The sequence below is a fragment of the Bos grunniens genome, chromosome 9 (assembly GCF_055505025.1).
Source record: "Bos grunniens cultivar Pamir isolate PY7600 chromosome 9, Bosgru_T2T1.0, whole genome shotgun sequence".
Classification (NCBI taxonomy): domain Eukaryota; kingdom Metazoa; phylum Chordata; class Mammalia; order Artiodactyla; family Bovidae; genus Bos; species Bos grunniens.
The window spans coordinates 14104487-14130561 of NC_141173.1; the positions used below are offsets into that span (position 1 = coordinate 14104487).

At 45.5% G+C, this 26075-nt stretch overlaps 1 protein-coding gene across 1 annotated transcript in view; it reads left to right on the top strand.

Annotated features, from left to right (window-relative positions):
- Positions 1-26075, top strand: part of CD109 (CD109 molecule) — a 138893-nt gene that overhangs the window by 26812 nt on the left and 86006 nt on the right. The window contains exons 4-5 of the mRNA XM_086316820.1: positions 3838-4068; positions 9912-10037. Coding sequence (XP_086172946.1) covers positions 3838-4068; positions 9912-10037 — 357 coding nt within the window. The remainder of the gene's footprint in view (positions 1-3837; positions 4069-9911; positions 10038-26075) is intronic.

Consider the following 26075-nt stretch of genomic DNA (forward strand, 5'->3'; position numbering starts at 1 on the left):
TTGCCATTACTTTTGGTAACTGGAGTTATTAGTGAAATAAAGTAGGATTGAACACTCTTGTGTCGTCTCAGTTTCCTTAAGACAGTTACTCTTTCAGAGAAGGTGAGATGGTTTTAGATGGGCCAGGTTAGAGTCAGGAATCTGTTGTCACTTTGGGGTTTATTGTCCATCAGGGACTTTTCCGATCATCCCTCTGTCATTTAGAGAGCTCCCCTCGCTGGGTGGGGAGCTGTCATCCACCTGGAGGGTTTGTGCTTACGTATACCCAGAACAGACTTAGCATGACTGAGGATCAACAGTGCTCAGCTCAGGTGCTGGTTGATATCTTGTTGATCTAAGTCCCGGGGAGTGAACACCCCCAGCCTGTTGTCTTGCTGTCAGACAGTGTCTGTCTCTGGGTACCACGTCTTTTCCCAGCCCTGCGACTTCAGCTGAACACATAGGATCCAAAACCTCTGTAGGTAAATAATTGGTTCTTGTATAAGAGATAAGGAACCCCTTTATTACCAGTTCAGGGAACTCTTTTCAGTAATTGTGGGAGAAGGTGGGAGGCAGTTTACCAGCAGAGATTCAGGAGGTTTACTACCTTTGATCCTCACCACCATCGGAAGCAGGTTACAACTGACTGCGGGTCCGGCACAGGGAGACTCTTTCATGAGGATTGCTTAACATCCCCAGTATTTCCTCCAGTCTCCTTCTCACTGTGTCCTTCCACTGTTACCAGTGGATGGCCAAGATCTGTGCTGACAGGTGACACGGTGACACCCTGCGCCGTGCAGGGATGCCCCCCGATTCATGGGGACATCCCAGGTCCACTCTGACAAGTCCACATTGTTATCTCTGACTTTCCAGCCCTAGGATCATCCCCAAGACTTTGAGGATCCTGAATCGCCCAAATTTTACATATGAGGAGGTGGGATTTCTACCAGGGGAGGGTTGAAAAAGAGAATTAGGGTAACTGAAAGGAGCAGAGAGTCAGTACTGTCTCCTCTTGTGTATCAACTCCCTGAAGGAGGATGGAGTAGGAGACAGGAAAAGTCCTTGGACACCTTTGTGTCACTTCTAATTCTCTAACTCTTTGACTTTTTGTGGTTAATAAGTCTTTAGTTGCAGGCCTCTGCATCAGTAATTTGGTATAAGTCTTTAATCTACTGGAGCTTTCCTGGTGGCTCAAATGGCAAAGAATCTGCCTGCAATGCAGAGACCTGGGTTCGATCTCTGGGTTGGGAAGATGCCCTGGAGAAGGGAATGGCAACCCATTCCAGTATTTTTACCTGGAGAATTCCATGGACAGAGAAGTGTGGTGAGCTATAGTGCATGGGGTAGCCAAGAGTTGGACACGACTGAGCGACTAATACTACTTTAATCTACTGTCTGTTCTGGGGCCTCTGTGCCTCTAAAAATGATACCCAAATCATGGAGAGACATGCCATCTAATCCCGTATTTTAAAATCACGATCTGTTTATAAATCTGTGGCATATACAAGCAAATGATATGGTGGTTCCTGGCATATATATTTTCCTGCTTACCTTCCCTTGTGGCTCAGCTGGTAAAGAAACCGCCTGCAATGCGGGAGACCTGGGTTTGATCCCTGGGTTGGGAAGATCCCCTGGAGAAGGGAAAGGCTACCCACTCCAGTATTCTGGCCTGGAGAATTCCATGGACTGTGTAGTCCAGGGGGTCACAAAGAGTTGGACACGATTGAGCGACTTTCATGTGTACTCTTGTGTACATGCTTACAGAATTGAACGCTCCGTTTAAAAGAATCTGGGGACTGATTCTCATCAGTAAAAGAATCTCATCATTTGAGAGAATAGAATAGGAGGATGCAAGTGCTAGGTTAGGTTCTCAGCCCTCTAGGGTGTACATCTTTGGTTCATGTTGAATTCCAAGCTCTAAGGTGCTCAGTGAATGTTTGTTACAGGAAAGCAAAAATCAGTACTAGAGGTCATTTGAAGGTGATATGACTGTTTCTCCTAACAGTTTATTATGAAAATATTAAATATCAAAAAAACCTGAAAGAGTTTCATAGTGAACAGTCTTATAGCTACCACTTAGAATCTACTGTTAACATTTTACCGTACTTGCTTTATCACATAGTTAATCTATCTACTCATTTCTCCATCCATGAATTCATCTTATTTTTAAAATGCTTTTCTGAGTGAATTGCAAACATCAGTATTTTTCTCCCTGTTGTGTCGGCGGTTCATCAAGTTTCTTTCATATTCTTACCCGTATTGCTGGCTTTTTGGTGGCTGCTGTTGCTGGAAAATCTCCTCAGAGCCCTCTGTGGGCAAATCTTATTTTCCCAAAGGAGGCAGAATGTCATTTCAGAATCTCGGGTTTAGGAATATGAAGACGAACTAAAAGTCAGGTGTGCTAGTTATCTGCTGCTGTGTAACCTACGGTCCCCAAACGCTGGTGTAAAACAGTCAGAGAATTTTATTACTTCACACAGTTTCTGTGGGTCGGGAAGCTGGGGGCTGTGTAGCTGAGCAGGTCTGACGTGGGGTCTCAGGAGACGGCGCTTCCCAAGCTGCTGACCTCTGCAGGCGACCCTGGGCCTGGGGGTGCCCGGGAAGGTTGCTGTTCACATGGCTGGCAGGTGGGCTGTGGCTGTTGGCCTCTGTCCCTCCCCACATGGCCTCTCACGGGCCTCTTGAGTGTCCTCATCGCATGGCAGCTGACTTCCCCCAGAGCTTCAGATCCGAGAAAGAGAGAACCAGGCAGAAGGTATCTGGTTAATGATGCAGCCTCATTCTACTCCTGAGGAGCAGGTCACTGGAGATTGAGGCTCCCCCTTTTGCAAGGAGAAGGGTCAAAAAATATTTGGACGTGTTTTGTTTAAAAAAACTTTTTATTTTGTGTTGGGCTGTAGCTGATTAACAACCTTGTGATAGTTTCAGATGAACAGGAAAGGGACTCCGCCATACATGCACATGTTGGATACGTGAATGGATTTCTCCCCCAAACTCCCCTCCCAGCCAGGCTGCCCCATAACACTGAGCAGCGTTCCATGTGCTGGACAGTAGTAGGTCCCTTTTGGGTATCTATGTTAAATATAGCAGTGTGGACGTATTTTAAAACCACCACATGAAGGCTCTCGTTAGAGTATATAGCTCGTCCCGGGTCTGAATCTCAGCCAGTGACCTGGAGCAACTTCTTTCACTCTTTCAGGCCCCCCAGGTTCCTGGTTTGTAACCTGGCATTTGTTAGAGCATCCCCCTGAAGGATTGTTGTGAGGTGGAGCGAAACAGCGTGTGTAAGTTGCTGAGTGTGGCTTCTGGTCTGTCAGTGCTAGAAGGTAGGATTTCCACTGGTGACGGAAACGGTAACAGTATGGGTGCCATCAGACTTACCAGGACTGTGACACGATGCACAGGGTTGGTCAAGAGAGTGCATCTTGGCACAAGAAAGAGATCCTGGAGAGAGAATGGCAAGAAAACCGGTCTTGTGCAAATGTGCCTTTGGGCTGCCTCAGACAGGGCAAGGCTTGGAAGTGAATGCTGAAGGGTGTTCTGACTCACAGTGACTGTACGTGCAGAAGAGTTTGTACTTGGAATAGGAAGTGACAAGGTGACTGCTGACAGGGCTGTGGGGCGAGGCTCCTGCAATCCGGGAACCTCGAGATTTAACTACAGAGCAAACCCCAGGGTGTCAAAAGAGGGAAAACAAATTTTTTAATTGTGCCTAGGAGTGGCACACTTTTCAACCTTGCAATTACTTTTGATAATACTGTATATTTAAAACTTCAATGCTAACTTACAATTAAAAACATTTTTGAGGTAAAACGATGAGACCTTGGTACATCTGATGTCTTTTTTTTTCCCCCCCAGCTACCTCTGAACAGTGCCGATGAGATGTATGAGCTCCGTGTCACCGGACGTGCCCAGGATGAGATTTTATTCTCAAATAGTACGCGCTTATCATTTGAGACCAAGAGAATGACTGTCTTCATTCAAACAGACAAGCCCCTGTATAAACCAAAGCAGGAAGTGAAGTTTCGTGTTGTTACACTCTTCTCTGATTTTAAGCCTTATAAAACCTTTTTAAACATTCTAATTAAGGTGAGTGCCAGGTGGAAATGAAACTGGGGCTTCAAGCCAGCTCATGGAGCTCTCTTGGAAGTTCTGCTGACGTTATTGGTCCTGGGACATCTTAGGATTCACGTGGCTAAGCTCCCCTCCTGATGTGGGATGGTTTCCCTAGGAAGGGGATGGTAGAACATGGGTTAAGAGCTCAGGCTCCAGAGTCAGCCTGCTTGGGTTTTTGTCCTGGCTTCGTCATTGATGAATTCACTTGTCAAACATGTTAAACCTCTGTGTCCTTGATACAGAGGGTGAGTCCTTGCTCACATTGATGTTGTATCCTGGTGGGTAGTGGACAAATAATAAATTAACATACAAATATATATTAAAAAAGAATAAGTGTATGTATGTGTGAAAGAGAGGGAAAGAGCTTGTGTTTGCTGTTTTCAATAGGGTTGTTAGAGAAGTCCTATTGAAACAGAGACCTACAGGAAATAGTAGACCCTACAAACAGAGGGAATGGCATATGCAAAGGTCCTGTGGTAGGAACTTGTTAGGGCCATTGGGGGAGTAAACTAGCAGAGCACTGTTGACCAGAAAGTGAGTGGACAATATTAGGAGATAAATCAGGTATAAGTAGGTTGACTGGAAGAGGGGCTGTACAGGATTTTCTTGGCTATGATATGGACCTTGGATTTTACTGTGAGGGAAATGAAAATTCACTGGAGAATTCTAAGGAGAGGCATGATATGATTTGACTTAAGATTTTAGAAGGATCGCTCTGCTCTAAGAAGTGCTTAGAGGTGCTAGCTCTGTGACCTTGAGGAGATGAATCAAAATCTCTGAGCCTTGGTTTCCTTATTTGTAAAATGCATAAAAATAATAATACCTTTATGAGGATTTTGTGAGGGAGTTCAAGTAGAGCATTTAGAACTGTGTTTAGTGCATAGAACATGCTCACTAAACATTAGCTAGCTGTAGGAACCCCATTTGGCAGGAAGTCTTTGGCCTCTGCTGCTGGAACACTCCAAGCTCTGAAAGCAGTGTGGTTAGCAGACCGAGTGCTTTCTAGTGAGAACCAAGCTGAAGATGGCTGAGATCCAGGTGGACCTGGTTTTCTACATGTAAGCCGAGGAGAATATTAGACATTTGAAAAATGGCATAGAAATTGGGTGAGCAACTCATCCCAGTTTGCTGGGACTCTCTTTTGAAAAATCCCCTCAGTCCCAGCACATCGGTTATCCTAAATGTTCTGACGAATAACAGACTGGAAGGTAAATTTAGGCTTTTTATTTCAGTATCTTCCTATTCTTCTTAGTAGTTGTTGTTGTTATAAGTTAAACAAACACAGAAATCTAGCAAACAAACATGTATACATATAACTTAAAGCCAAGATATGTTTGTAGCAAATACCACATGGGTTGGCATGTTCAATGCAGATTTCTTGAATGGCACTGGTATTAGTTCAGAATTTGCAGCTCTGTGAATTTCTGCCTTTGCTGTGTTGGAATAAAGCAGGTCGCCATAGTGAACAGCATTTCTAAATTCATATAACTCTGAATGGTGTTTATGGATGCCATTCATACTGTCTGTCATCCTTTGTCCACAAATACTGAGTGCTCTGTGTAAAAGAAGGATTCAGAAGTTAATGTCTGTCTGTGTCTGGCTGTTTGCATTAGATCTGCCTGTTTTCTGTCTCAGTTGAGTACAAGTCAGCCCTGGATAAATGGTCTGTTCTAGGCGTTAACCCAGAAGGAACCCTGCTGATTCTGTTTTGTGGATTCGCTGGGCTCCTGTCTCAGATTTTGGACTTGGCCTGACACATTTGTCTTTCCCGGAAGTGCATGGAGAGACCTTCCTTTTGCTGCTTCTGGTTCCGAGGGATCCTGCTGGCCTGGCTGGTGGGTGGCTCCCTCGGTCAAGTGAAGTGAAAGTCGCTCAGTCGTGTCCGACTCTTTGCGACCCCATGGACTGTACAGTCCATGGAATTCTCCAGGCCAGAATACTGGAGTGGGTAGCCTTTCCCTCCTCCAGGAAGTCTTCCCAACCCAGGGATTGAACCCAGGTCTCCCGTATTGCAGGAAGATTCTTAACCAGCTGAGCTACAAGCCCCAGGGAGGAGAATTTAGACTGAAATTCTACCAGGAACCCACGGTGTTTGGGCCCCTGCCCTCCTCCCTCTGAAAACAGTCCTTTGGGCCTGGTTCATCAGACTGTGATATTTCCTACATCTTTCTTGGAAAAATTTCCCAGAAAAAAGTAGGTCTTTAGTGTAGTGAGAGCCCCTGATGTGGACAAAGTTGTACTTGCTAGCACAGCGCGCCCTGCAGGTGAGTGTGGAGAATGCATCTTGGGTCTACATGAGACCAACTGTTGGGGGCCCATGTTGCCCAGCCAAGAGTGACTCATGGTAGGATGTACCTAAAATATTGACCATCATAGCATGTTCAGACACTTCTGTGTTTTTCTGGGATCATTGGTTAATTCCTCTGATCTACTGACTGGCTTTCTCAGGAAGCCAAGGGGATTCAGGGGCCCGTTTATGGTAATATAAGCTTCTTTCTCCTAATTCTGGCCATCTGCAGCCAGTTTGTCCTTACACAATGGAAATATAAGTGTTTCAACAGTGTGACTGGGGGCTTCCTAGGTGGCTCAGTGGGTAAAGAATCCGCCTGCAATACAGAAGACACAGGAGACGTGGATTTGATTCCTGGGTTGGTAAAATCCGCCGGGGAAGGGAATGGCTACCCACTCCAGTATTCTTGCCTGGAGAATTCCGTGGACAGAGCTCTGAGCCTGGAGGGCTACAGTCCATGGGGTCGCAAAGAGTCGGACACGCCTGAGGTGACTGAGCACGACAGCGAGGTGGTCACTGGCTCGCTCTTTTCTACCCTGCTGCCCTTGCTCATGAGGTTGTTGCTCCTGGTACAGGTGGATGGTTTTGTGGGCACAGCGGCTGGCCTGGGGTCCATCCCGTCTGTGGCTGTGCTCTGACGCTTTGGCCTGGAGCAGTGGTGGCAAACCCAGGACCTCATCCTTGGCCAGAGGAGGGGCTGCCACATTTCAGTGACTTGACGTCTTTAATTCTACATGCTAGACACTTAACGTGTGTGTGCTGTGCTCAGTCATGTCCGACTCTTTGCGACCCCATGCACTGTAGTTTGCCAGGCTCCTCTGTCCATGGAGTTTTCCAGGCAAGAATTCTGTAGTGGGTTGGGTTGCCATTTCCTTCTCCCAGGGGATCTTCCCGGCCCAGGGATCGAACCTTTGTCTCCTTCACTGGTAGGCAGATCCTTGGCCACTGAGCCACTCTGTGCATAATCCGGGACTCCGGAGAGTGGCAGAGATCCTTGCCTTCTCTAGCCAGGGTTAGTTTATTGCTCGAGAGGGTGTGGCATAGGCAGCAGGCACTGTGCTGTGCAGAGGAAGCTGACGGAGAGCCCAAGCTGTGCGGAGGTGACCCAGAGAGCACGGGGGACCACTTTCCCTGTGTCTCCAGCCATGTGACTGTTCCATCTGCGACAGGGGCACTGTTCACATCACCCTTCGCTGTGCTGTGTGCATCCCAGCAGGAGGTGACCACGTGCAAATGCTCTGCTGTGGTGTGCCTGTTCAGATCCTCGTGTGCCCTGGAAGGACCTCTGGCCTTTCTCCGTTCTCTGTGTCTACCTGGTTGGTGACATGCCCAGGTCCTAGACAAGCCTGGGAAACGAGAGGGATTTATCTCATTCACACCCAACCCCCAGGTCCTCTAGGTCATCAAAGCCTTCATTGTGGGTTTCCTTTGTTTGTAGGGCTGTGGGAAAAATGGGTACCTTCACCAAAGTAATGTATCAGTAGACTGTACGCGTTTCTTTGCCTAAATTTTAAGCAACCCTGGGAATTATTTTCTTTTTGTCAGTGTGACAGAAGAAAAATGGCCTTTCATTGTTTTCACTTGCATTTCCTTAATTATTCGACAGCATGTATTTATTAGCTTTTTGTATTAGCTTTTCATTTCTGATCCTTTGAGCTCTGGGTATCACACCTTGGCAGTGGGTAGGAGAGCCAGCTCTGATTGCAGTGCCTGCTCCGGGGCTTGCCAAGCATGGTGACCTTCTGATTCTTGACCTGCTTGTGGTCTTTGGTTTTAACAGTTGGTTTCTGCCTTACTAGACCACTTACTCAGTGGTCAGCATTGTTTTCACCCCGACTTTCACACTCGCTCCTGCTGGAGGAGAGAAATTTCTTCTGACCCAAATGCTACCTAAAGTCAGAGGATAGAAATTAAGAATGGGGAAATATTTGATCCCTACTTCCAGGAGTTCATAGTCCAGGGAACAAAGAAATTCCAAACCCAAAGTAACAATGACAAAAGCATCAAAAAAACCTAGATAATGAATGAGAGCTTTGAGCACTAATAACGGGTCAAGAGGGATGAACTCCGGACGTCCTGAGGTTTCAGGAAGTGGTGGCTTCTGCCTGTTGGAGGCGTGTGGAGAAGGAAGAATTTGGAGCTCATTTCAGCAGCTGGACAAGGAAGGGAGGGCGTTCCATGCAGCAACTGTAGAGGCTTAGGTACACCGGCATTTGGAGCAAATTACAATCAAATCTGTGTGTTAGGAGGAAGATGTGCCTAGAACAGTAGATGGGGTCAGCTTACTGAGCCCTGTAAACTGTGCAAGGGCTTCCCTGGCGGATCAGCATGCCAAGCAGGAGGTTCACATTCAGTCCCTGGGTCAGAAGGATCCCCTGGAGGAGGAAAGGGCAGCCTGCTCCAGTGTTCTTGGCTGGGAAATCCCATGGACAGAGGAGCCTGGTGGGCTACGGTCCATGAGCTTACAGAACAGTTGGACATGAGTTAGCGACTACACAACAACAAACTATGCAAAGGAGTGTAGCTCTCATTCTGTAGGCAAATAGAAGTCGTTGTTACTTGGTGGTCTAGCATTATGATCATAGCCAATGTTTGTTCATTGTTACATGCCAGGAACTGTGCCAGATGTTTTAGCCACTGTGCCTCAGTCTCAGGTTTGTGTTTGGCAGTGGGGAAGGTGCATTGGAGGGGCAAGACTGTGGGAGAGAGATGAGCTGCAACAGTTAGAAATGGTGGCTGAATGTGAAGAAGGAAAGGAAGGGACAGGGCTGGGATTGGATCAGATGGATGTTGCCCATGGGGATGTGGTCTGGGAGAGCCTGGGAGACTCAGGTGTTTTTCATGCATCCTCCTGGTTAAGCACCTTCATGACATACTTTTGTTGAATCAAAAGACACATAGGTTCGAAGCCTCGATTTCATCATGTGTTCGTGCCTTGACATTAGACCAGCTGTTTGAGGTTGAGGGCTTATCTAACCTCTCTGGGGGCTACTTTTCTCAGCTATCATGTGAGGGTAATCCACCTCTGGAGGAGACTCATAGTGATTGAATGATGTGTGAGTAGTTGTGAGAAGGCTGAGTGCCAGACACACGGGGCCTCTTATCCCCACAGTGGGATTTTCTTCTACAGCAAGAGCAGCAGCATGGGTTTGGAGATGGATGTGTTGTGGTGTTTCATGTGGAAGGAAATACAGTTCCAAGAATTAAAAGGTAGAGCAGAATAAAGACATTCTAAGGAGAATATGATGAAAGAATTAACTTTTATTTGCCTTTTTTGGTAGTATTTTTGTTGTTATTCAGTTGCCAAGTTGTGGCCGACTCTTTGCAACCCCATGGACTATAGCATGCCAGGTTTCCCTGTCCCTCACCATCTCTTGGAGTTTGCCCAATGTAGAGCTGACATTTTCCAAGAGCTCCCCCGTATTGCATGTGCCTGTGGGTACTGTGGGACCTTATTCGTAACCAGGTAGGATCCACATGTTCATGGCGGGTTTTATATAGTTAACATGCATGGTTTTCATTGTAGGATCCCAAGTCAAATTTGATCCAACAGTGGTTGTCAGAAAAAAGTGATCTTGGAGTCGTTTCCAAAACTTTCCAGTTATCTTCGCATCCAATACTTGGTGACTGGTCCATCCAAGTTCAAGTGAATGTGAGTATACATACATTTTGTAGGTGGGGGAGGGGAAAGTTAAACTGTTTTAAATAAATCTGGTGGGGAAAAGATCTCTAAAGTCATTTATTTCAGTGAACAGAAAAAATATTAATATAAGTATCTAGATAATTTAAGTGATTTATTTTTAATTTGCTGTTATCAGTGGGTTCACCTGTCTTGTAACATATTGGAGTTTTAATCATGTTCTTTTGATGTAACATTTGAAGGTTAAAACATTTCATATTTTAGTATAAAGCTGATTAAATGTTTATTATACTTAGTTATTGCACGCATTGAGTATTTTAAAACTAAGTAATGAATATATAGCTATGATTTGGCAAATCTTATGTCAGGATGATGACTCCTGATGAGAGATTGGTCTAAACTGCTTTATCTTTGTTTTAAAAATGCCATTGACCTGAGACTTAGAGAATGAACTTATGGTTGCTGGAGCGGGGAAGGATGGGGGGAAGGGATAGTTAGGGAGTTTGGGATGGATATGTACACTGCTGTATTTAAAATGGATAACCAATAACGACCTACTGTATAGCATAGGGAACTCTGCTCAGTGTTATGTGGCAGCCTGGATGGGAGGGGAATTTGAGGGAGAATGGATACATATGCATGTATGGCTGAGTCCCTTCACTGTTCACTTGAAGCTATCACACATTTTTAATCAACTAGTGTTGTTCAGTTGCTAAGTCGTGTCTAACTCTGCGACTCCATGGACTGCAGCACACCAAGCTTTCTTGCCCTTCACTATCTCCCGGGGTTTTCCCAAGTTCATGTCCATCGAGTCGGTGATGCCGTCCAACCATCTCATCCTCTGTCGTCCCCTTCTCCTCCCGCCTTCAATCTTTCCCAGCATCAGGGTCTTTTCCAGTGAGTCGACTCTTCACATCAGGTGGCAAAGTATTGGAGCTTCAGCTTCAGCATCAGTCCTTCCAATGAATATTTAGGACTGATTTCCTTTAGGATGGACCGGTTGGATCTCCTTGCTGCCCAAGGGACTCTCAAGAGTCTTCTCCAGCACCACAGTTTGAAAGCATCAGTTCTTTGGTGCTCAGCCTTCTTTATGGTCCAACTCTCACATCTGTACATGACTACTGGAAAGAACATAGCTTTGACTATATGGACCTTTGTTGGCAAAGTGATGTCTCTGGTTTTTAATATGTTGTCTAGGTTTGTCATAGCTATACCCCAATGCAAAAAAAAAAAAAAAAAAAACTCCAGTGACCTTAGACAGCCACATCAGTCTTCTGTTCCCTATCCTTCTTTCCGCAGGGCTCCTCCACCTACTTCCTTTGTTTTCTGCCAGCTCCCCTGCTCTGAGATCTGCAGCACAGGCACTAGAACGCCATCCGTGTCTCTGCCTCAGGTTTTCTCTGGAGCATCACTCTGTGGTGTATGAAAAGTCATGGAATATTTTCTGATTTTTTTTTGGAGTTTATTAAAATATATATAAATTTACAAATAGGAGCTTTAAAAAATAATCCTATTAGAACAGAGCTTTTCACTGTTGATGTTACGGTAAAAAATTCCTTGTTGTGGAGCTGGCTTGTGCACTGTTGGACGTATAGCAGCATCTCTGATCTCTCTCTACCCGCTAACTGCCAGTAGCTTCTCCCCCCTCCAGGTCGTGGCAGCCAGACATGTCTACAGATAAGTGTCCCCTTTGAAAAATACCCTCTCCCTTCTCCTTTGGAGAGGGCTTCCCTGGTGGCTCAGATGGTAAAGAATCTGGCTGCAAGGCAGGAGACCTGGGTTCAATCCCTGGATTGGAAAGATTTCCTGGAGGAGGGAAGGGCTGCCCACTCCAGTATTCTTGCCTGGAGAATTCCATGGACAGAGGAGCCTGGCAGGCTAAAGTCCATGGGGTCACAAAAGAGTGAGACATGACTGAGTTACTAACACACACACACATTCTCCATCTGAGAATCACTGTATTAGAAGGAATAATCATTCATTAGCATGTGAGCTGAGGGAAAAATACTAAGTACTTAATAAAAAATGAAAACAGATTTCCTTTAGTTAGAATTTTTTGGGGGGCCACTTCTGAAAAGCAGAACTAAGTCCCCTTAGTCAGCACGTGGTTTTGGAGCGTCTGCGTGGGGATAAAGTGCACGCTCGGCTCATGGCGAGGCTGTGCTGCAGAGGAAGCGAGAAAGCTCGCGGGGAATTACGGGCAGAGAGCCAGGAGGTGAGCTCCGGGTGGCACAGAAGCCGAGCTTGTAGAGCAGGACAGGGTGTTTCGTGAGACCGGGGCTCTCATGAGGAGGTTTCCTGTAGCGGGCGGGAGGGTGGAGGAGAGCGCTGCGGCCTGGGGGCCGGGGAGAGCTGAGGGTTAGGAAGCGCGGTGTGAGTTTTAGGGCGTTAGGACTTTATTCTCTGTCCCCCCAGTTGGGCTTCACTACAATTTTCCCAGGAGCCAGCCGTTTGTCCGTCCGTCCGTCCGTCCGCTGTTCATCAAATACGTGTTGAGAGCTTCTAGTACTGTGCTGTGGTACTGGGAAGCTGACCAGCTGATCCTTGTCTTCAAAGACTATTGTGGGGGAGACGACTCACACGATAAATATTAAGTGACATGAGGGTGATGGAGGAACTTGAGGTTACGCAGCCGCAGAGGACGCGTGAGGCGCTCGGTGAGGCCGGTCAGGTTCCTGCAGAGGGAGTCTCACTCAGGCCTCCAGGGGGCAGAGAGGGTGGTGTCTGCTGTCAGCTGAGCGCGGTGCTCTGGAGCCAGCGGCCCCGCTCTGTCCTTGTGGTCACCTCATTCCCCGTGCTCTTCTCAAACGCTCTGGTCTCGGTCTGGGCTGAGCGCATTGACTCAGCCTAGTAACCATCATCCTCATCGTCCTGCAGTCAAGCCTCTGCACGGGTGCTGGCAGTTTATGGGTGGGTCACGGAGTCAGGTGTCCGTCACTGGCCCATTCAGAAGCCACCTCCGCACAGTGGTTGGATGGGACCACCTCAGCCTTATGGTAGCAGCCTCTGAGGGATTAATTTGTTCAGTGAGTGGTGCACAGAATATGCACTAGAGGAGAAAGGAGACTAGAAGAGTGGAGAAAGGCTGAGACTGTAGGGAGAAAGAATGACTGGATTTCTCATGCAGTAGTTTCTTTTTTTGTGGACTTGACCTGTGTTATTGATTTACTAGCCAAAAAAAAAAAAAAAAAAGATAAATGCTCTTAAGGAAATTTAAGTGCTTGAAAAATTAGAAAACATTCACAAAATCTTGCCTAACTCTTTGGCCTTGTTAAGGGCTGCTCTCACTCTTGGATGCTATGCTTTAGATGTATTATCCCCTAAATTTCCTAAACTGGCCAGTCTGTTCTGTCCCAGAGCCTTTCTGCTCTCTCCGGCTGGAAAGCCGCTTTTCTGCCGTTTTTCTGGCTCCTGGCATTTATCTTCAGGCATCGTCTGTGATGGCCTGACCCCTCGGGAGGTTTGCGTAGCACGCTGTGCATCTCCTGGTTCATTCCTGTCACTCGGTTGCCAGGCCCTGACAGGCAGGGGCTTGTTTCCCTGTGTCTTTGAGACCCAGCACAGTGCTTTTCCACAAGGTGGAAGTCAGTGTGTGCTTGTTATGTGGACGCATGAAAACTGTATAACAGTCATTGGTCTTGAAGTAATAATGTTCAAGACATTACTAAATGTAATGTCCTCTTTCCACAGTCTATAAACATCTTTATCCTTCTGAAGACAGGCATATTCATTAGGAACTTGTTATTGGTGTTAAGATGTGTTTTCCCTCTAGCTTTATTGAGGTATAATTGGCAAATAAAATTGTAGAATATTTAGTGTACAGTGTGATGATTTAATATGCAGAGACATTGTGAAAGGATTCCCCTAGGTGATAATAATGTTAAGGCACACAAAATGTTTAGTCATTAAGTCATGACCCACTCTTTTGCAACCCCATGAAGTGTAGCCTGCCAAGTTCACCGAATCCTCCGTGGGATTTTCCAGACAAGCATACTAGAGTGGGTTGCGATTTGCTTCTCCAGGGGATCTTCCCCACCCAGGAATCCAACCCATGTTTCCTGCATTGGCAGGTGAATTCTTTACCACTAAGCCACCAGGGAAACCCAAGGGAAAATAGACTCCTTTATTAAAAAAAGTCGCTCAGATCAGATCAGATCAGATCAGTCGCTCAGTCGTGTCCGACTCTTTGCGGCCCCATGAATCGCAGCACGCCAGGCCTCCCTGTCCCTCACCAACTCCCGGAGTTCACTCAGACTCATGTCCATCAAGTCAGTGATGCCATCCAGCCATCTCATCCTCTGTCGTCCCCTTCTCCATCTGCCCCCAATCCCTCCCAGCATCAGAGTCTTTGCCAATGAGTCAGCTCTTCCCATGAGGTGGCCAAAGTACTGGAGTTTCAGCTTTAGCATCATTCCTTCCAAAGAAATCCCAGGACTGATCTCCTTCAGGCTGGACTGGTTGGATCTCCTTGCAGTCCAAGGGACTCTCAAGAGTCTTCTCCAACACCACAGTTCAAAAGCATCAATTCTTTGGCGTTCAGCCTTCTTCACAGTCCAACTCTCACGTCCATACATGACCACAGGAAAAACCATAGCCTTGACTAGACGAACCTTTGTGGGCAGAGTAATGTCTCTGCTTTTGAATATGCTATCTAGGTTGGTCATAACTTTCCTTCCAAGGAGTAATGCTATGCTAAGTCACTTCAGTCGTGTCCGACTCTGTGCGACCCCATAGATGGCAACCCACCAGGCTCCCCCGTCCCTGGGATTCTCCAGGCAAGAACACTGGAGTGGGTTGCCATGTCCTTCTCCAGTGCATGAAAGTGAAAAGAGAAAGTGAAGTCGCTCAGTCGTGTCCGACTCTTAGCGACCCCATGGACTGCAGCCTACCAGGCTCCTCCGTCCATGGGATTTTCCAGGCAAGAGTACTGGAGTGGGGTGCCATTGCCTTCTCCGCCAAGGAATAAAGCATCTTTTAAATTAAAAAAAAAAAAAAGCCTCTCAGTCCAGTCAAAAAAAAAAAAAAAAAAAAGTCCTCCAGTGGCCACCAGAGGTCAGTATAGTCAAAGAAATGTTAGGGGAAGCAACCCAACCCAAGCTTTGGTCTCTGGTTTTTTATCTTTCTTTGACTCCTGCACAGCATTCAAAGACTCTGTTGCTTATTATTAAATTCTTTTCCTTTTAGCTATGAATAATGATTATAGAGTAAATACATTTATTATTTAAACAAAATTTTTTCAAGGCAGTGACCATTCTTGGTGTAAATCTTTGGGAGGAGAAAATACCTATTTTTGGGATAGTGTTTTGAAATTCCATTTTTGTCTCTAGAAAAAATATGGCATGATCTTAGTATTACTGCTGAAGGACAATATATTAAAAATACAGGACTTCCCAGAGCTTTGATTTGTAGTGATGTGCAGATGATCAGAGTGGCAGTATTGTAAAGCAAGTCTTGATGATTATTATTTTTAAACCCTCTTAAAATGAGTAAGATTTAGTTAGAAAGCTGACTTTGTTGCCTGATATTTATGCGTATACTTAATTTGCATAGTTGCATTGGATGAGAGTAGTTCTTGGCTACACTGGGGGCTGTACTGCTCCTGAGAACAATCCCCGTCCTGCCCAGCTGTTCCACACTTTGCTCCCTTCCCCCTTTCCCGGCCTTTTCCATCAGGTTTTCCTTAATTTCCTGGAGCACCAGGCTCTCCCCTCAGAGGTGCTCCTCCAGGTGTAATACCCCTCCCTGGTGACATATGCATGTATCCATTCTCCCCCAAATTCCCCTCCCACCCAGGCTGCCGTGTAACATTGACCATAGTTCACTGTCCTGTACAGTAGGACCTTGTGGGTCCTACTTTTTAAATATAGCTGCGTGTATATGTCTATTCCAAACTACCTAACTATCCTGGGAAGATAATTTGTTTTGAAAGTTAGGTATTGCTTGTACTTGAATTTTTTGTAGTATTTCTCTAACTGCTTTATCTTTTGACTGGTATCCTTAGTTCTCCCAAGTAGTTGCAAAATTTTTTATTTGCTCCCTATTTGTGTGTGTGTGTATAGTAAAATATATATAACAGATTTACTGTCTTAAGTATTTTTAAGTGTACAGTTCAGTGGTATTAAATACATTCACAGTCTTGTGCGACTGTCACCACCATCTGTCTCCAGAAGCTTATTCATCTTGCAAAACTGAAACTCAGTACGTATTAACCAGTAATTGCCCATTTCCCCCCTCTCAGCCCCAGGCACCCACCGTTCCTCTTCCTGTCTCTATGATTTTGACTCCTCTAAGTACCTCATATAAGTGGACTCATGCAATATTTGTCTTTTTTGTGACTTTAACCCACTTAATTTAATGTCTTCAAAATTCATCCGTGTTACAGTGTGTGTCAGAATTTCCTTTTTAATGATGAATAACCTTCTGTTGTATGTATATTCCAGATTTAGATGCCAATTTTCTGACATCTGTGATTGTAAATTGTTATTCCAGGTTACTAGAAGGCAGTTTTAGAGCTTTCTCTTTTTCTTCTTTTTTAAATACATTTCAGAGACCAGGAGATGCCTCCTCTGCTTTTTAAAAAACATTATTTACTTGGCTATGCCAGGTCTTAGTTGTGGCATTCAATCCCCTGACCTGGGGTTGAACCTGGCTCCCTGCATTGGGCGCATGGAGTCTCAGCCACTGGACCATCAGGGAAGTCCCTTAGGGTAGTATTAGAGGTTCTTTTGGAGAAGGAAATGGTAACCCACTCCAGTGTTCTTGCCTGGAGAATCTCAGGGACAGAGGAGCGTGGTGGGCTGCCGTCTATGGGGTCGCACAGAGTTGGACACAACTGCAGCGACTTAGCAGCAGCAGCAGAGGTTCTTTAAGAGAGGCTGGCGTTGGTGTCTGAATACCAAGCTTCTAGGAGGTAGGAGGGATCTTGCCAAACGGCCTTCTCCCTGTACTCAGCGTAGAGTTCCTGTACTGGCCCAGAGTTCCAGGTATCAGTGACAGTCCTCTGAGGACCCGGAGGAAGGGCAGAGTCACAGAGAGAGCCCCGCTACTGGATGTCATAGCTCTGTGCCCTCTTTCCTCAGGGGAAGGGGGAGACAACCTGTCTTTCCTCCCAGAGAGGTTGGTGTGGCTCCCGCTGCTGAAACTTAGCAGTGGTTCCTGCGTGCTCGCGTGCCTAAGAATCTGCTGACGGCAGCTCTTGTTCAGGTTATACAACCCAGGCCCCACCCCTAGATCACTAGTCAGTACTGCTGGTAGGGACCTAAGGATCTGCATTTTAGATACGGGTTCAATCCCTGAGTTGGGAAGATCCCCTGGAGGAGGAAACGGCAGTCCACTCCAGTATTCTTGCCTGGGAAATCCCATGGACAGAGGAGCCTGGTGGCTACAGTCCATGGGGTTGCAAAGAGTCGGACACGACTGAGTGACTAAGCAGCAGCAGCATTAGCACTCTAGGAAATCCTGTCTGTTTTCAGGGCTGCGGTTTGAGAAGTGCTGCTCCACGCCCGCAGCTCGGCCTCTTCAGTTTCTGTCTTCGAACGGGAGGCAGTATCAGGTCGTGGGGAAGGCCAGCCCCTGACTTATTCTTTGAGTGCCCTGGTGGTGAGACTGGGCTGCTTACCTCTCCCTGCAGGCAAGTAGCTCTGCACAGCCCTCTGGCAGCCTAGACTTCCTAACGCAGGTCTGAGGGGCACACTCGGTTTCTTCAACAGCCTCCCTGGAGATTTGGAGGCACAGCTGGCACTGGAACCCCTGAGCCAGATGACCTCATAATCTCTTTAGTCTGTAGCCGGCTGCAGTTTCTCAGCCCTTGTTTTGATCTTCGGCCAGCGCTGGGCTAGCGGACAAGAAGCAGAAGGCAGAAAGCTCGGTAGCCCCGAGGCCTGGGATCACTGTTTTTTGAGCCCTGTGTGCTAGTCTGTGGGTGTAAAGTTGTTGTGTAATTCAAAAGCAGCCTGCACGGAATCGTTCCTTTGTTGGTAACAGTGATATCTCCTTTCTCCTGAGCTGGTTGCTCAGGAAGGTCAGGTAACGGGGCACCGCCTGGCTTCTTACAGCCTTTCAGGTTCTCCTTCTCTTTCTATCTCTGCTTATCTTTCTGCTCAACTGTTCTCTGGTGAGTTTGCTTCTGCTCGCAAGGTTTTTCTGGAGCCATTGTCGTTTGCGAGAAAGCAGATCTTTGTTTGACACTTGTTGAACTTGAAACACTCTACAAGTAGCGTCTGGTGACCCCCTCTGGCTGGTGATGACAAATGAACAGGGCATGGACCCCCTGTAACATGTCACCTAATAGTATATTCTCTCTGGATTGTGGGTGTGGCCTCCAAAATCCTTTTGCCAGCTCTGCTTGAAAGAAGGCTGCTTTTGGTGGGGAGAAGATCTTAAGTTCTTGCTTGCATGTGCAGTGAAAAAAGGAAGGGGGAGTCAGTTTTAGAATTTTGATATTTTAGAGTATCAACTGGCGAAGGCAAGCAATTCCTTCTCCATTCTTCCCTGGGTGCTTTTACACAACATTTATACTGTAGCACTTTCTCATGTAGTTTTCTCTTTCTCTATTTCTCTTTTTTTTTTTCTTGTGATAAGGTGTTGATAACATAAAATCTGCTGTTTTAGCCATTTTAAGTGTATAGTTCAGTAGCATCAAGTACATTCACATTGTTGTAAAATTAGCACCATCAATTTCCAGAATTTGTTTCATCTTTCCAAACTTTGATCAGTGTAGTTTTACAAAATATGACTGCTTTATTTAATAGACTCAGAGTCACAATTTAGTAACTGTGAGCTCCTTGAAGACTCAAGTTCTTTTCTTTAATTGAAGTATAGTTGATTTAAAATATTATGTTAATTTCATATGTATATGGCATAGTGATTTGTCTTTTTTCAGATTATATTCCATTACAGGTTATTACAAGATATTGGGTAAAATTTCCTGTGTTATAAATCCTTGTAGCTTCTCTGTTTTGTGTATAGTATTGATAGTTTGTATCCCTTAATCCCATATTCCTAATTTGTCTCTTACCCTATCCCTCTCTCCTTTGGTAATAATACATTTGTTTTATGTTTGTGAATGTGTTTCTGTTTTGTATATAGATTAATTTGTATTATTATTGATTCCACATATAGTATATCGTAGTATTTATCTTTCTCTGACCTATTTAACTAATTGTAAAATTCCCTACATTTGTTCGTGTTATTGGAAATGGTAGTATTTTATTCTTTTTTATGGCCAAGTAATATTCCATTATATATATACATATATATCTATCTCATATCTTCCTAAGCCAGTCATCTGTTAATGGGCACTTGTATTGCTTCCATAAGACAGGAGTTCCATATGATTAATTTTCACTTTGATTCTGTCCTGTTGTAGTAGCTCATTTATGTTTGTAGGATGACAGAATGGATGAATGGATGGAGTGATTGAACAGTTTCTCCTAAACTGTTGCTACTGGTCATTGTCCTTTGTGAAGTTCTTTGACTTATAGTCCCACTCTTCTATATGAGACTGCAACTTAGTAGAGATATGTTCATATCTTTTCATTTTGAGGGTATATACATAGTTGCTGTATTTGATGCACCTGTAGGCCAGTAGGAAACAGGCCTTTTGGATTAATATTCTGCACTTTCTGATTTGAAGATTAAAAAAGATTTCAGTCGAGATCTGAATATCCTGGTCTCTTGTGAAATTCAAGATGCACACACACAAGTTTTGTGCTGTTTTATTCCTGTGGCTGTATTGGGTCATTTGATCTGCTATTGTCAGACCTTGGGGGTGCGCATTTTATTAAATTCTGGCTCCAGGCTATTGATGTGAGGAGTTCCTTGTCTTGCTCTTCCTTTAGAAGCTACTCCCGGGATGCCCTTCCTCTCACATGGTCTCTTACCAACCACTCTCCTGAGTCAGAAAACTTTGGGGTCAGATTTTAGCATGTCCTGATCCTCAGTGAATCAGAGAAAGCAACGGCACCCCACTCCAGTACTCTTGCCTGAAAAATCCTATGGACAGAGGAGCCTGGTAGGCTGCAGTCCATGGGGTTGCTAAGAGTCAGATACGACTGAGTGACTTCACTTTCACTTTTTACTTTCATGCATTGGAGAAGGAAATGGCAACCCACTCCAGTGTTCTTGCCTGGAGAATCCCAGGAATTGGGGAGCCTGGTGGGCTGCCGTCTCTGGGATCGCACAGAGTTAGACACGACTGAAGTGACTTTGCAGTTGCAGTTGCAGATCCTCAATGAAATGAGGTCTGAGAAGCCCATCAGCGCATCTCACAGGGCTTAAGTGCTGGAGAGGATCTTAGCGAGCCTCTTACTTAGACCCATCTCCTCTTTTGATGGAAGAAGAATCTAAGTGACTTGTTTGAATTCGGGTGGTATTATAGTAGGGTCAGGACTGGAAGCGAGGTTTCCTGATACTTTCAGCTCTATAACAGCGAACTGTTTAATATGTGCAGCAGTTGCTGTTTTGAGATGGTCGCCTTTTTGTTTGAATGCAGATGCCGATGGGGCTGGCTGGGACTCCCCTGGTGTTCCACTGTGGCTGAGACGCTGTACTCCCGACGTAGGGGACCTGGGTTTGATTCCTGGTCAAGGAACTAGATCCCATGTTCTGCAGCTAAGACCTGGAGAAGCCAAATAGATAAATAAAAAATAAGTATTTAAAAAACCAGGGCGTGCGAGATGCAGTGGTGGGGTGAATGCCCACCTGTTTCACATGATTTTCGAGTCACATGTGTCACTTCCTCAGAAGTTGGGTTGTTTCCAAAAGATCTCGGGTTCCGACCGCTGCAGGCAGGGCTTTGTGCTTTGGACTGAGGGTTTGGGTCCAGGAGACTCATGTTACAGCATATAGGTTGCCTGGTAGGGACTATGTAATATCCATTAGTGTATTTATTGAGGATTAGCTTGCTGTCACCTAGCAGACTGTATAAGCTTGGTGTTATAAGCCATAAGATTTTTTTTTTTTCAGTTCTGTGACATTAATTCTTTTTTTTAGAATTTCATCTCTTTTTTAAAAATGGAAATAGAGCTGATTTACAATGCTGTGTTAATTTCAGTTGTTAGCACAGTGATTCAGTTATACACACCTATATCTATTCTTTTTCAGATCCTTTTTTATTACAGGTTATTACAAAATATTGAATATAGTTCCCTGTACTGTGCAGTAGGTCCTTGTTGCTTATCTATCATATGTATAGTAGTGTATATCTGTTAATTCTGAACTCCTAATTTATCCACCACCTCCTTCCCCTTTGGTAGCCATAAGTTTGCTTTCTACGTCTGTGAATCTATAAGAAGATTAGTTAATTAATTAATTAGGCTGCATTGGTTCTTCGTTGTTGCTCGCAAGATCTTCATTGCTTCATGTGGGATCTTTCGTTGCTGTGGACGGTGTTTGCAGAAAAGTTTATTGCAGGGCTCTAAGCAATGGAGTGGGGGGACCAGCCACTCCAGCTGGGTCTGTGAATTGGGGCGTTTCTTAAGGAAAAGAATGAAGAGGCTAAGATTAATGGTCATCTTGTGACGTGTCTTTATTTGCAGTTTTGAGGGTCAGGCTGTCTCTGGTTTACAGTTCTCTGGCCCCGTGATCCATGGCTCAGGCATCTGTAAGCTCATCTTGCCCCAGAGAAATAGCCTGAGTTTGTGTGTTAATGACAATGTCCACAACATCAGTTTTAGTACAGCAATGGTGTTATCAACAACCACCATGATTTTAGTCATCTGACTCTGGTTGATTAGCATTCAGCTAGCACAGGCTTGAGGTCAGAGGGGACAAGAATGGGTATAAGTTTCGGATAGAGGGATTAGTCATAAACTTAGTATTGAGCTCACTTCTTGTGGGACTGGGTTTCACACCCACAAGGCTCCCGCCCCACGGGGCCTGCTGCCAGCTTTGCAGCCTGTCCCCTAGCTCTCATCCTCGGTCCACCCCCCACCCACCCCACTGGCCCCCTCTCAGCCCTGCAGGCACTCCACCTCCATCCAGTTGACACGTGGAATTTTAAGGTGTAAAGAGGCTTGCAAGTTCTCTGATCAAAATCCTCTACTTTATAGCTGAGGGAACTGGAATTTATAGTTAGAATGACTTGGCCATAGTCTCATGACTCCTCAGTCTAGAGTTTTTTGCATTCATTCTTTTTAAAAAAAGTTTATTTGTTTATTGACTGTGCTGGGTCTTCATTGCTGCCCACGGGCTCTCTCTAATTGCAGAGGGAAGGGGCTTGTCTCTAGTTGCAGTGGGTGGGCTTCTCATTGCCTGGCTTCTCTTGTGGCAGGGCACAGGCTCTAGGGCATGCAGGCTCAGTAGCTGTGGCACATGGGCTTCGTTGCTCTGTGGCATGTGGGATCTTCCAGGATCAGGGATTGAACCTGTGTTCTCTGGGTTGGCAGGCAGATTCTTAACCACTAGACCACCAGGGAAGCCTGAGCTCTTTGCAGTCTTAAATGAAGCTTTCCTTGACTGTGAGCTTCCCTGACCCTATTTGAAAGTAGGAACTGTGTCTTATCATCTTTAGATGTTTACTGACTTGTGTTTTTCCCCACCTAATATATACAACAGGAAATTTCTCTATTTTTAGCTTTATTCAGATCCCTACTAATATTCCTAATGATGATGATGTTGCTAAGTTGCTTCAGTCATGTCTGACTCTTTGCAACCCCATGGACTGTAGCCCGCCAGGCTCCTCTGTACATGGAATTCTCCAGGCAAGAATACTGGAGTGGGTTGCCATGCCCTTCTCCAGGGGATCATCCTGACCCAGGATCAAACCAATGTCTCTTGTGTCTCCTGCATTGGCAGGCACATTCTTTACCACTGGAGCCACCTGGGAAGACCTTAGCCTTAATTACCTACAGAACAGTCAGATCAGATCAGATCAGTCGCTCAGTCGTGTCCGACTCTTTGCGGCCCCATGAATCGCAGCATGCCAGGCCTCCCTGTCCCTCACCAACTCCCGGAGTTCACTCAGACTCATGTCCATCGAGTCAGTGATGCCATCCAGCCATCTCATCCTCTGTCGTCCCCTTCTCCTCTTGCCCCCAATCCCTCCCAGCATTAGAGTCTTTGCCAGTGAGTCAACTCTTGGCATGAGGTGGCCAAAGTACTGGAGTTTCAGCTTTAGCATCATTCCTTCCAAAGAAATCCCAGGGCTGATCTCCTTCAGAATGGACTGGTTGGATCTCCTTGCAGTCCAAGGGACTCTCAAGAGTCTTCTCCAACACCACAGTTCAAAAGCATCAATTCTTTGGTGCTCAGCCTTCTTCACAGTCCAACTCTCACATCCATACATGACCACAGGAAAAACCATAGCCTTGACTAGACAGACCTTTGTTGGCAAAGTAATGTCTCTGCTTTTCAATATGCTATCTAGGTTGGTCGTAACTTTCCTTCCAAGGAGTAAACGTCTTTTAATTTCATGGCTGCAGTCACCATCTGCAGTGATTTTGGAGCCCAGAAAAATAAAGTCTGACACTATTTCCACTGTTTCCCCATCTATTTCCCATGAAGTGATGGGACCGGATGCCATGATCTTCGTTTTCTGAATGTTGAGCTTTAAGCCAACTTTTTCACTCTCCACTTTCACTTTCATCAAGAGGCTTTTGAGTTCCTCTTCACTTTCTGCCATAAGGGTGGTGTCATCTGCATATCTGAGGTTATTGATATTTCTCCCGGCAGTCTTGATTCCAGCTTGTGTTTCTTCTAGTCCAACATTTCTCATGATGCACTCTGCATATAAGTTAAATAAATAGGGTGACAATATACAGCCTTGACGTACTCTTTTTCCTATTTGGAACCAGTCTGTTATTCCACGTCCAGTTCTAACTGTTGCTTCCTGACCTGCATATAGGTTTCTCAAGAGGCAGATCAGGTGGTCTGGTATTCCCATCTCTTGAAGAATTTTCCACAGTTTATTGTGATCCACACAGTCAAAGGCTTTGGCATAGTAGTAGTCATGTAATATCTTTTCTTTCCCCCTCTTTGATTTTTACCATATAATTAGCAAAGAACTTAAGAAGCTAGTAAATCACAAAAGCATCAAGAGATGTATATTGTCTTTCTTAGAGAAATGACAGATGTGCACACTGCCTGAAAAGGGGGGAAATCCCACCACTTTTCTGGTTATTCTTTGGTGATAAAAGGTCCTGTCATTTTTGGTTACATGTATGCACACAAAATTCTGCATTCAGTAATTAATATGTCCAGCCCTCTTTTCTCACCTTGGGTCTTCTCTGCTCTGGCCTCCTGTCTCTCATTCATGAGGATACATTGCACCCCTGCAGGATTAAATCAGGTGGAGGGAAGAGAGGTGAGGGATAAAAAACTCCGTATAAGGGTGAGACATATGAATTTGTTAATGTTCATTCTGTGTGCATGTGCTGCTTAGTCACTTTAGTCCTGTCTGACTCTTTGTGACCCCATGGACTGTAGCTCACCAGGCTCTTCTGTCCATGGGATTCTCCAGGCAAGAATACTGGAGTGGGTTGCCATGCCCTCCTCCAGGGGATCTTCCCGACCCAAGGATCGAACCTGAGTCTCTTAGATCTCCTGCATTGGCAGGCGGGTTCTTAACCATTAGTGTCACCTGGGCAGCCCAATGTTTATTCTATAAAAAGTTTAATATGGTTTAAAGTACTAGTGTCATCAGTTGGTATCAGAGCTTTCTGGGCTTGGCAGGCATTTAAAACGAATACCTTTTCTTCCTAGAGCTCTTTTATGGGTTTGTTGGAGCACCCCTACCATTGCTGCGAGGTCTCTCATCCAAACTGTCTTCCGTGCTTTTGACTGTCTCCTCCGGCTGGCTCTGTCCTAACAGCTACATCTTCAGCTCCTGGCTGTCTGCAGTACACCTCTGGCTGTATCTCCTGGGGTTGCCTTAGGCCTCTGGAGGCTGGTTTTGATCAGGATAGAAGCAGCCTCATGCTGCTCTCTTTTTTTTGCACACTCAGTTCAGTTGGTCAGTTGTGTCCGACTCTTTGCGACCCCATGGACTACCTCATGCCAGGCCTCCCTGTCCATCAACAACTCCTGGACCTTGCTCAAACTCATGTCCATGGAGTCAGTGATGCCATCCAACCGTCTCATCCTCTATCACCCCCTTCTCCTCCCGCTTTCAATCTTTCCCAGCATCAGGGTCTTTTCAAACGAGTCAGTTCAGTTGAGGGGAAAAGCTCCTGTTTTCTTTGCTCCCTGAAACTCAGCACAGCACCCTCTTCCAGCTCAGCCTTCTGTGCAGCGGGTCAGCAGCAGTATTTTTCTCTCTAGGATTTTTGGGCATGTCAAGTGCCTGACCTCTGTGGTTTGAGGTCGCTCCCGGGGGCAGGCATCCAGCTCTCTGGATTGTCCAACTGAAGCCCTTTTCGTTAGGCTTGAAGTGAGGGGCAGGCAATTCCCACCTGATCCCTGGGGGTAGGGTGTGTGAGACTCCTAGCACATTAGAAACTTTCTCTTAAAATTCGTTTCGAGTTGATTTTCTTTTGGTGAAGAGCTGCAAAACCAGTTTTTTGGAGCCCTCCTTTGCAAGTCCTGCCTGCTAGTCTTGCACATTCCTGGGCTTGAGAATGTGGCTATATTTGGCCTCTGCCATCTTGGGGGGCAGAGCCAAAACTGAGTCTGAAATAGTTCCATTTTAGCAACCTGTTATATGTGGATGTAAAAACTTTTAGTGCCTTTCTTAATCTTTAAATAAAAATTAAATCCAGACACGGGAGATCAATGCTAAAGCAGATTTTTTGCAAAGTTAACATGTTCATAAATGAACATAAATGTGCAACAAAAGAGAGTCCATCCAATCCTTTAATTCTGTTTCTGGCATTTCTTTTTATTCTAGCAGTGAGTTGAAAGAAGCTGACCTGCAGTTTTTAAAAATATACATCTTTAAGCAGTCAGGTCGTGTGCCATATTTTTTGAGGTTTGTTAAAAAATAAAAGCCCTCTTATAGCAGTTGGATGGCTTCATGGTTAGAGAAGGGAAATCAGTAACTGGAATAGCAGGTCTTAGGAATTCATGTGTCTCCAATTTGCTCTGTAGTCATAGCAGATATTTTAGGAAGGTAGT